The sequence below is a fragment of the Electrona antarctica genome (assembly GCF_951216825.1).
Source record: "Electrona antarctica genome assembly, chromosome: 19".
Lineage (NCBI taxonomy): Eukaryota > Metazoa > Chordata > Actinopteri > Myctophiformes > Myctophidae > Electrona > Electrona antarctica.
The window spans coordinates 18,585,963-18,598,250 of NC_136800.1; the positions used below are offsets into that span (position 1 = coordinate 18,585,963).

The 12,288-nt window shown below is 43.9% G+C and overlaps 1 protein-coding gene across 1 annotated transcript in view; it reads right to left on the bottom strand.

The window, feature by feature from the left end:
• LOC306943288 (glutamate decarboxylase 1-like) overlaps positions 1-10,956 on the bottom strand; it is a gene marked incomplete at its 5' end in the record, with an annotated part of 19,953 nt that extends 8,997 nt beyond the window's left edge. The window contains 5 exons of the mRNA XM_079529520.1: positions 3,910-4,000; positions 6,042-6,284; positions 6,848-6,979; positions 8,496-8,552; positions 10,878-10,956. Of these exons, the coding sequence (XP_079385646.1) occupies positions 3,910-4,000; positions 6,042-6,284; positions 6,848-6,979; positions 8,496-8,552; positions 10,878-10,956 (602 nt within the window). The remainder of the gene's footprint in view (positions 1-3,909; positions 4,001-6,041; positions 6,285-6,847; positions 6,980-8,495; positions 8,553-10,877) is intronic.
• Between the last annotated feature and the right edge of the window lie 1,332 nt (positions 10,957-12,288).

The following is a 12,288-nucleotide window of genomic DNA, read 5'->3' on the forward strand; positions in this document are numbered from 1 at the left end:
CTTCCATTAGCCTTTGCTATATTTCCATCACCACGTGCAGCACAAACGGGAGCTGGTGCTGACTAGGGGGATATGAGCTGTTGAGCTCATTACAAAAAAGGGTCTGATAGCAAACATTCATATTCAAATCCACCAGAGCAACACTCAGCAGGGTTTAATTAAAAGCACACAAAGCACTGATCACTATCTGTCAATGCTGTCAATCCCAGCGATTGACAGCTCAGAGAGCGTGGGTGCGTATTGTGTGTCGTGCTCACGTGAGAACAAGCAGGAAACGAGCTGGAATCTGTGTTTGAGGGAGATAGCGGTTTTCTTTTAACCCCAACATGACGTGAGGGAGGGGCAATGATGAGGGGAGCGGGCTGTTCATTTCATATAGAGACTAAACTAAAATCTGCTGGAAATACCGCCTTATAAACAGCAATCTACCCCGTAATATCTATATTTGATAGTGCTCAAATAGAACCAAATGAATAGGTCCATTTGCTTAAATGAAGACTGAGGATTTTATTGTTTGCATTCACAGCCGAGTCAAGCCGCTGTTCCTTGTCCCTTCTCACCTCTCCTCGCTGACTGACAAGCCATCCCACCCCCTCACACGCACGCACGCACGCACGCACGCACGCACGCACGCACGCACGCACACACACACACACACACACACACACACACACACACACACAGAGGACTAAGTGCCCTGTACTTTAATGAGGCCATGGTTACACAACACCCCCTCCCAATGAACGCAACACCCTACACTGCCATATAAAACAACACAGCTCTCTCTCTCTCTCTCTCTCTCTCTCTCTCTCTCTCTCTCTGTGTTTCTTTGTTTCCTCATAATACCTAATTTATACTCCCTCGCATTAAAGTGTTGCTTGCCGACAACAACCCATGTGAACTGTGAGTTTCAAAGATCAGTTCTTTGCGGCAAGCGACACTGGCATCGAACAACAGAGTCTAAATTGAGCTTAAGTAGGACAGGGTCAGGCAGTCGGTGGACCAAGGACAGTGATGATGAGGAGAAAATGCCGCTGTTGAGAGAGAGTGGAGAGAGAGAGATCGAGACAGAGAGAAAGGATAAGTGAAAGGCTCTGGGGAAGAGGGGGAGAGGGAGGCAGAGGATGCTCAAAGCGTGACAGAGACCAACAAAGGAAGTACAGGAGGAGATGACACGAAAGTAACGAGAGAAAAGAACAGAGGCGAGAAAAGGGATGTGACGTGTAAAAGAAAGGGAGAAAGAGAAAGGCGAGAAAGGGTCGAGGAAGAGGATCGGAGAAAGAGAATACAATAAAATGCTGAATGTTACATTCATAACTCTGAGACAGAGCATACAGCTAACACATTTGCACACGCTCTGAGTTGCAAATGGTGTCATTGAGGATTTTTCTGTGCCATGTTGTGTAATTCTGTAACAATTAGTAATTGTGCAGGCAAACGAGTCTGAGACACTTCACATGATAAGATAGCAGTTGAATACATGAGCTCATGGTGGAAGTACATTAAACATTCAGGGTGGTGGTACAGTATGTTCTTCGATAGTTCTTGGGGAAAAAAGGTAGAGAGCCTTACACAAAGATAAGCTCTGCTATCTAAACAATAAATCCTGACCTGCATGTGCCATGAATCTTAACTTATGATATGAGATGGCCAGGACAATATGCTCATGCATAATATCACGAGGCAAATCTACTATAATTCCTCCTCAACAGATCAGAGCCCAATTATGACTGATGGGATCAGGCTATGTGGAACACAATGTCAGCTTCAACAGAGAATTAATATTGCAACATAGGATTTTTTCTTCAAATATAACAAAATCGCATTATACATCCATGGGATCGACCCTGTGTATATACTTCTTTTTCTCCTTCCCTTTTTGACAGTCATTTCACGCCATAATGACAATAATGGAGATCATTATCACAATCAGAGCCAATCATTGGTCTTTTGAGGGTGAAAATTACCCCTCAGTCACCTGCCCATCTCCAGGGACGGCCCCTAAATGCCCTTATTATCGTCATCAAGGGCATTGAGTGCGTGCGTGCGTGCGTGCGTGCGTGCGTGCGTGCGTGCGTGCGTGCGTGCGTGCGTGCGTGCGTGCGTGCGTGCGTGTGTCTCACCAACCCCCTGACACCCACCCCCCAGCTCTTGGAGCCTCAAAGGGCCATTGAGTCTGTCTGTATCCATGGGGACAATGGAGTGGGAATGAGCGCTCCGCGGGGAGCATGCAGCAGCCAGTTTCCACAGTGTGACAGAGCTCTCTGTGCAGCTGGGGGACATTGTGTGTCAGTGTGGGTCCCAGCTGGCCTATCTGCTAAGACCAGCTCTCAATGAGCCTGCAGTCAATGGTCTGGAAACCATCGCTGCATGCTCTATCTGGGACAGCCAGAGCTGGTGCGCGAAAGAGGTGTGTGTGTGTGTGTGTGTGTGTGTGTGTGTGTGTGTGTGTGTGTGTGTGTGTGTGTGTGTGTGTGTGTGTGTGTGTGTGTGTGTGTGTGTGTGTGTGTGTGTGTGTGTGTGTGTGTGTGTGTGTGTGTGTGTGTGTGTGTGTGTGTGTGTGTGTGTGTGTGTGTGTGTGTGTGTGTGTGTGTGTGTGTGTGTGTGTGTGTCTGTTTATGTGTACTGCGCATGTAAATCTATGTGATGGTATGTGATGGTGTGCGTGCGTGCGTGCGTGCGTGCGTGCGTGCAATGCCCTTGTCTCTCTCAGGGCATTCTTCCAAATGGGAGATGACATAGAACAAGTTTCCCATAAGAGCTAGGGGGTTTATTAACCTAATGTTTAAGAAACGGCTAAATGAAGTGCCTTGATTCATAGCATTTTCTTCCAGCTTGTGGTTTTATACAATGATCTGATCCTCAGTTGAAAATATGATTCCAGTGTAAAGACAATAGAATAGTTATAGAGTGTTGACATCGTGTGTTATCCGGCGTTGTGTACATAAAAACATGTTTTCGCATCATATAAAAATTACGTGATGTTTATAGGAATGTGAGCCCATAACTACTTTCAAAGCAACATCTCTCTGATTTCAAGATTGAACTCAGATTGAACACAAAGAGTGTGTGTGTGTGTGTGTGTGTGTGTGTGTGTGTGTGTGTGTGTGTGTGTGTGTGTGTGTGTGTGTGTGTGTGTGTGTGTGTGTGTGTGTGTGTGTGTGTGTGTGTGTGTGTGTGTGTGTGTGTGTGTGTGTGTGTGTGCTTTTCCAGACTATACTGTGTACTATAGGTTATTTCACCACGTGTATAGATAGTTTGTGTTATATGTTTTGTTACAGAGTGTTCATATCATAGTGGACCACCGTGTAACTGTGAATTCGGATCAATACACAATCACAGCAGACAGCATGCCCTGAGGCTGGGGTCTGTGCAGCGTCTGATACATACATGTATATTATACAGTACATTACAGAACCAGCTCAATACACATGGCCTCCACAGGACCCACACAAACAATTTACATAACTGCCCTCTGAAGCCCTTTTTGACCTGTTATATGTATGACAGAACTGAGGGGAACGCCAGTCAAAAGCCTTTCTTCTGTTACGCTTTTACCACTTCAACCCCATATGGTTCGGAGTCCCTCGGGGCTCATGGGTAGTGACTTTTCAGTTTTCTGTTGTTGTGGGGAAACAAGCTCACAACAAGCTTACGACAAGCTTGTCGATCATATAGCGAAAGCTTTCGCACAATACCGATGCTGGAGTTTAAGTGATCTGGAGCAGGCTGCAAATGGGAAATCCCAATACTGACGTGACATGACATATCACGCAGTAACAGACTATCACACAAATTCAAGAGTGTACAAATGGAACCAACACATGGAGGCATTCCCCATGTTATTGAAACGTGTCATGTATAGCCTTATAAAGCATGCATAATACAAGATGATAACGGATGACTCACATGTTGGTGTTGGCAGTGGATGTGAGCCACTCCCCAGCCAGTCCAATGATGTCCAGACCAGTAGATAACTGGTTAAAAAAGCGTGGGTGGCCTGTGGGGTGAAACAGAGATAAGACACAGCTAGTCTTCATGGTCTCTCTTGTGTGTTGTCCAGGTCCCTTTCATGTCTGTCTGTATAGTCTTAAGACCCCAAAACCACAGTGGATGTAAAGCATGATTGTTTTGGTTTATCTTTGATCCTTTTCCAGATGCATTAATATTTTCAACATATAGCTAGGTTTAATCATTCAGTTCTGATAATTGCTGCCTATAGGAGAGGCTGCACCACTCAAAAAGAAGTCCTTTGTGTAGAGAGAGCTATATATAAAAGGACATATATAGGCCTAATGGCTTCACTTCCCTGCAGGCTAAAGCATTCTTATAAAACAAACGGACATAGAAATGCCAGTTCGTCCCTCCAGTGTTCCTAATCCTATGCACTCAAATACGGGTCTCCCTCCATTTTGGTTTTGCACATCTGAGATTCATTGTCGAGTCTGGGTAATTCTGCTAACAAGAAAATATGACAGCCATTTAGATTCTATAGGCAGCCTATATGTGCAGAGCAAGCTTTTTAATAGGCCAGCGGCTTAAAACAAATTGAGCCATGGAAATTCACCATTTGTCAGCCTTCTGATTGGTCCCTGACTGACTAACCACTAACCAGCAGGCTCTTTTTGCCTTGTATATGTTGAATTTGCTAAAACATAATTTTTGGAAAAAACTAAAAACAAACATGATATGCCCAGTCACCATGTTGCACCTGTGATGTTCCTTTTACTGACACCAAGTTATAAAATAAGAATTGAATGCACAGAATATCAATACGAAGCAACTGAAAAACCTGTTACTTATTATAGGATTTTTGTCCAACCACGAAACAGCAACCAATGGGTGCACAACCACGGGCGGGACTTGTCAAAGGGGGAATTGTGTCCATGTGCAAAGAAATAAGCCTATTGAAATCATGTAATATTAATATATTAGTATAGTATATTGTATTTGAAATTTGATTATAAATAAAGCTTTTGTAAAATAAACGAATAAATAAATAATAGATCTTTTCTAACTTAGAATTTATTTATTTATTAACATTGCACTCAAATAAACATGCAGGAGGGGGGAAAAGAAGCGATTTATTTCCATGCTTCATATTTCAGCACCAGGGACAGCTCATATTTCAACAGCAGGGACAGCTTCCCGTTCATGTCAAATTCTGACAAGGCTTTGCTTTTGCCTGAAAATAGCACACAACATATCGCGATGCAATTGTGCGCTTGTAGATTGGCTCTTTTCGGCGTGGCGTATAGGACTATAATAGGCCTTATAGCCTTATAGTATAGGACTTATAGCCTATAAAGCCTATATAGACCAAGTAGGCTATAAACCAGGCATTCTAAAACTCTGTGTGTTCAAAACTACATAGGCGCCGCGCCGGGCACGCACATAATTTACGAGTCCAAATGACCGGTGAATTAAGTTGTAGAATAGCGGGACTGCTACAGCATATAAAACCCAAGGGAGCGTTTGGCCGACGTTGGCTCTAACAGCTTGAAACAGCCGTGCATACTGCTATCCCCGCAGGCGACACTTGCTTTAATAAGTCGAGGCAAGCAGAGGAGGATGTCAAGTGAATTACCAGGGGGGCGATAAGGCAGTCATTGGAATAGGCTGTAGACTATCAGGGGAGCAGACTGATTAAATGGTTTGTGCAGCGTTCAGTTTAACTCTAGACTGTATAGGTAGTGCTGATTAGGCCCAGACCTTAAAAAAATGATGAAGGGACGCAATGAAAAATATGGACAATCCCCACTATAGCTATACTTCTTAGATATATGGGCTGCTAAACGGTGTTTCAGAAAAGGCCTTGGGAGGTTAATTGTTAATTACTGGTGTTGTTTTTAATTAAAAAGCACCATTTGAGTTAAGATCACTGACCCCCCCCCCCCCCCCCCCTCCCTAAAAACAAAAACCGTTTGCAATGCATCTTCTAAATGAAATGTATTGAGTATCTCTCTCTCGCTCTCTCTCTCTCTCTCTCTCTCTCTCTCTCTCTCTCTCTCTCTCTCTGCATGCCTCAGTTCTCGGCCTACCTGTGCGGACACCGTATTTGAGAGTGTCCCGGCAGTCCACCAGGATCTGCTCCAGGGACTCCGGCTGATCGGACAGCTCCAGGTTGAAGCCCTCCATGCCCTCCAGCAGCTGGTGGGGGTGGTGGAAGTCCAGCACCTTGGTGGAGCGGTCGAAGGTCTTCCTGACATAGTTGGTGAGGATGTCAGTCAGCTCCAAGAGAAACTGCATGGTCGGCTCCTCGCCATTTTTGGCCGGAAGTAAGTCTATAGGGGGCGAAAGTGAAGCGTTTGGAAATGTTAAGGGCACATTTGGTATAGCATTCAGACTCAGAGACAACAATAATGTTCTTGCTTGTTAATAAATATACCACAATTACACGACGAACATTTGTTTAGGCTCCTTCTTAAGTCGTAACGTCTTGAACCTGCACAGAATGCCTATATATATTCTGGGGGGAAACATTCGCCGATCTATAAGCTCACAATGCTCATGACACGTTCATATATTTCAGCACCAGGACAGCTCCCCGCTGACAACAAGGTGTTGCCTTTGACCCGTTGGCCTGAAAATATAGCAGATCAACAAACTCACGACACTAGCATATCGTGGGGAGCTGTCCCTTGTGTATGAAGCGCCGTGGCGCATTGTGAGCTTGTAGATCGGCTATTTTTAGCAAAGAGGTTTTGGTGTAGATAGAAAAGAAATCTGCAGGGATGTTTTGTAATTGTAAGCCAAATACATATTAATTTGGCGGGTCCTTGACAAAAGGTTTGAGAAAGACACTGTTATAGAGGATCCTGTAGTGGTTTAAAAATGTGATCCTCACCCCTGGCATATAGATTGGAGAAGTCTGTCTCAGTGCGTCGGAAACGCGCGTCCCTGCTGTCACTGTTGTCGATGAGGTTCTTCTGAGCGGCCAGACCCTTCTCCTCCAGACTGTTGTTCTTCTGCAGGAACCCTAGAGCCGTGCACGACGGGTCACACGTGGGGGAGGGACACGCACAGTTACTACTACTCAACATCCTTATCCCTTACTTCACAAAATAAAATTAAAATCTGGAATGTTCTTTCAAAAACTGTTTGAAAGAAACGTTTAAAAAACGTTCTGGTCTCTGCAAAGGAGGCTATGCTTTGAGGACGTCGTCTCTTTACACACAACCATGTAGAACCATTGTGAAGTGGTGCATGGTGGGGCTATAAACGCAGGGTTAATCAATATGAAAGGGGAATAACGTGCGCATACATGTAACAACATGTCCTGCCCCGCCTCGTGACATCAAAACCATGTTGAAGCCAGTGATGCGGAAGAGGGAAACACCCAAGTTGAACCCGATGGCGTCTGGTCTGAGTCTCTTCTCGTGCAGTTGACCCCGGCTGATGACGCCTGAACAACGGACTGACTGAGGACCACAGACCATGGCGGTATGTGGACCCCCATCCACTGTCTCAGATGCAGCAGAGATTCTTGTACCAACCTTGCTTGTTTCTCTTTTCGATTAGATAAAGCCTACAGTAAATATATCACATAGCTCACATAGGCTTAACAAACAGGCAAAAACATTCTAAGGGAAATAGTAGGCATAATATAAAAACACAAACCTCTGTAACATTCTATGAAGGATTTCTTTACTTAATAGTTATTTGTATTGCTTGTTAAAAAACTAGTAAAAAAGAAAAGTCCCAATGTTTGCATTGTATTAAGTATTAATTATGTAAAGGCCATTTAGACACCTATAGCCTACCCTGCATTAAGGGCCTATAAGCTATATCAGCTTCTCTTCCTCGCAACATCAACAATATTTTATATTATATTATATCTTAATTTGACATAAAAGATATATAAATCAATTGTTCTATACAGCAGGCATGACCTCACCTTTGTCAATTTTGCCTCTTGCAGGCCTAAAAAAGGCTTGCTTATGAGAGTGTAGGCCTATTTTGTCATCACTGGCAGAAAAACACAACACGAGTTCCCTGAGGGGGGGGGGGGGTATCATAGCTGCAACGCAACCCCTCATTCCTGCTACCATATTGACGTCAATACCGTCACATTGCCAACTAGGCTGAAAAACGAATGACATTCAGGGCCAGAAATCTCAGACTGGAATAAAATGACGTGTATTTAATGTTTTTACGTATGGGGATTGGGTACTACTATACCTCATGTCTAGGAAATCTCCATTCTAAATAAAAGGGACACGGGGTGTTTGATGGGTGGTTGTGGTATGAACAGCGGGGACGACTCTAGACCCAGGGGCTAATCGCCAGTGACCTTTTGGAGAGACGAGAACGCGGAGTGACAGTCATGGATGGCCCTGGTATAATAGCCTTCGTCATAGCCTCATGCACGGGACCTCACATATAAATTCAATTTTAAAAAGACATGGTTATTATGGGCGGGCATATCACCATCTGTAGGCTGAACACGAATGGCGTGATATTTCATAACGGTTTACGGCGGGGCCATAACTTACCACAAATCTTCATCCCAAGTTTCCGCGTGCATCCGTGCATCCACGCTTGGTCGTAGGCTTAAAACAGAAATATGGTCGGGGGAGAACGATTGAATTTCTCAAATATTAAGCCTTGGGTGCGGTATGCATCGATTTGAGTATAGGCCTTGTATAATGAAAAAAGCGGGTGAGCATCTTATTGCACAGTTAAGCGGGGGGAACGAATGATGCAAACGGAGGTGGCATGGTGCACTTCAGAATCAGAACCATCCTCTTAACCGGTTGTGTGTATATTTTCCAAAGGCCCGTGTAAAGGACGGCGCCGATTGCCGTCCAATCAATATAGGCTATACCAGTAAAATGCCGCCTAAAAACCCGCGCGGCAGATCCCGTGCTGGCACACGGCACACACCCGGCCAGGAGGCCGGCCTGAGCTTAACACCCGTGAAATGAGCTCGCGGAGGAGGGCAGAAATTAATTGAGTGAAACACAGTATGTGACTAGAGCGAGCTGGCTATGTCTGCGGTGGGAAATCTAGAAGGCTTGATGCAAGCAAAAAAAGAAAAGAAAAGAAAATCTCTTTCTCCCCTGCACACGCACGCACACACACACACACACACACACACACACACACACACACACACACACACACACACACACACACACACACACACCACGCATATAATAACAACACCCAAATTGCATTTGAACATGCGGCATGGTCCATGGAATATAAAGAACAAGCGCAAAGCCATCCGACAAAGTAAGCAACACATAGACAACGGGAAAATGTGAGGAAAAATAATCTAGGGTAGTATTTAAATATCTAAAACCCAATGTCAGGCTAAGAAAACGTATAAGAACAGAGCAGTGGCAGCCTCCCCCGGGCTGCCGCTGGGGGCTGGAGGCCAGCATAGACGTGCACGGACACAGAGACAGCACAGGCCGCCAGGCATGAGATGAAGCGTGGCAGACACAGATAATGGCATCGAGCAGCAGTAATACTAACAGCACAACACAAGCAAGTTACAAAAAACACCAGTATTTTTTTCTCCCAAAGACAAAACAATGTCAGAAGCAATTGTTGAGATAGGCAGGCCTATATAATATAGCATATACTGCTAATTGAGAATTCAAACATTATAAAATAGATTTGATCATTATCACCATAATAATTGTATATAAACAATGCTACGGAAATGTGCAATCATTTGTTGTTTTCTTATATAACATTTGTCTGCAAAAACGAATAACAAATTGCTGTAAACACAGTTGCTGAAATGATCAATTATTGTTCCGCGTGATTGCGTAGAATTTACGTCAGATGAATTGAGTACAAAGGACCCCAATGGAAACAAACCATGCATGGGATTTCTTTAAAATCCGCTTAGCAGACCTTGTATATTGAATTGAACTGTTATGCCTATACTTTCCTGTGCTTGTTTTTGCAAACTGCGAATAAAGTATTCAATATTCTAAAGTGAAATAGACTGTATTTGGGCGATAGTAATAGTATAATTAATTAACTAATCTAAATATTTGTGATATTATAGACTCAAAATGTCCAACAAAATATTTCCTTTGGCAACTATGGGACTAGATACCATGAAGGCCTTTAGAACGGTATAGCTATATGTATTAATAGCTTAAATAGCCCTATTACGATTCAGAAACCTGTCAATAAAAACGTAGGCTATACAGAATAAAAAATGATTAAACAATAATAATCCATCAATGTGAGAACGATTTGTTGTATTTTTGCTATCCTTCAATAAAGGTCTGATCTTAAGGGCTGCATGTGGGCTTGCTCATCACATCCTCACCGATCATTTGGGCGACAAATAGGTTTTCTGTACTAGCCTAAACTATCCACATGCACTTCTGAACAAATTCTATACAATCGATAGCCTAAACAGCGTTCCAGATCCATCGCCCATCTGGAGAATTAACGGCGCATTATTTCTGCTCGCTTACAGCGGAGCTATGTGAGCCAGCTAGGAGGTCCGCCGCTGATCCATTAGACAGCGGCAGGCAGCTGTGATAGCTCTGTTTTTAACCGGAATGATTAACGACAGAGTCTGCCCAGTAAATGGCCCGGGTTGAGACTCGTTTTTATCAGACAGAGAAGGAGCAGGAGGGGAAAGGAGAGTTAGGCCTTACTTGGAGACAGAGTCGAGGAGAGAAAGGGGCGGAGAGAGTGTGTGTGTGTGTGTGTGTGTGTGTGTGTGTGTGTGTGTGTGTGTGTGTGTGTGTGTGTGTGTGTGTGTGTGTGTGTGTGTGTGTGTGTGTGTGTGTGTGTGTGTGTGTGTGTGTGTGTGTGTGTGTGTGTGTGTGTGTGTGTGTGTGTGCGTGCGTGCGTGCGTGCGTGCGTGCGCGCGCGTGCGTGTGTGTGCGTGGACCTACTTGTGGACAGAGGTCGTAAATTGGCAGTGTTGGGGTCCTCATGGTCCCCGCCGGTGGCTGTCGGCTCAGACGAGGCCATCAGTCTTCTGTTCGCCTCCGGGACTGATAGGATGCGCAACGGGAACTAACTACCCGGTTAACTGCAAACAAACGGCCCAGGGTTATGGGTAGGTCACAATAGCTTGTCCAACCTCGCACGATATAGGTTACACAAATTGTTTCTTAATTGGGGTTAGGTTGGTATAGTATAGTTTTTCTATTGTAGCCTAAACCGCGTTTGGCTGTTTGATTTGGTCATGGCACACCTACTTATTCAGAATGTAGGCTATAAGGCTATAGCCATACTTGGCCTACCTACCTTATAACTCGCCGTGGGGCATTCGTTTACCATATCTATTGTTAGGCTGTTATTAGGCCTATAGTATTGTTTGAAATCATGAGGATGTCAGAGACATTTGGACATTAATCTTTTTCTGCTTTCTGAGCATTCGACTCAGCAAAAAACGATTGGCGACAAGATAACATGCAGTCAATTAGACTCGCATATAGGCTATATAGAAATCAGAAGCGAATGTCCACATATAAATGACCACTTTATAACGAACGAATACAAAAAAAGTTATAACGTGTATAGACGACGTGTAAATCGAACGTATATAAGACCGATCTTCCAGTTAAGTTTTTAAATGGCTCGTTAGAGCCAAAATTATCCCTGTCCCTCAGCCATCATTGTTGGGCGGACGAACTGAAGGGCACCAGACCGTTAAGTACGAACACAGAGCAGGTGGAATAGGCTAGACAGACTACACCGCGTCTTTGCTCATCTGGAGACAAAGATAAATTGGAGGAAAAACAATGAATGTTACCGTGCTATAAACATGCACGGTCGCAAGACTCGCAAGTCGCAACAGGTATTGGACTAATGTATTTGTAATATATTCAAATTAGCCTAAATTGCGCCGTGAAACCACACATGTTTAACCACGCATGCTTAATTTAGTTAAAATATTGATACGACATACAGTTAACGCACAAAATAACTATGGCAATGTATTGACTGCATGCAGGGACGGACAATTCAATTAGGTCGAGCTTTGAATAAGCATAACCACTGTCATCATCAGTCAATGTCATCGTAGGATGAGTAATAGGGTCGTTACTAATGAATTCGATCTGTCACTCATTTGGGAATAATTAAACGACGAAGAGGAACGGAAACAAACCATTAACTTTGTTTATCCAAATTTACAAAACATCGTTTTAACTTATATATTCATGGATTCAATCATTCGATTTCTGAGCCAAAAATACAGCTGCACGTATTTAGAAATAATTTGAGCGGTCGTCTGTCTGTGAAGAAAATCTTTTCCATTTCGTGTGCGAAAGGTATTCTGGACGCTCTTGCAATTAT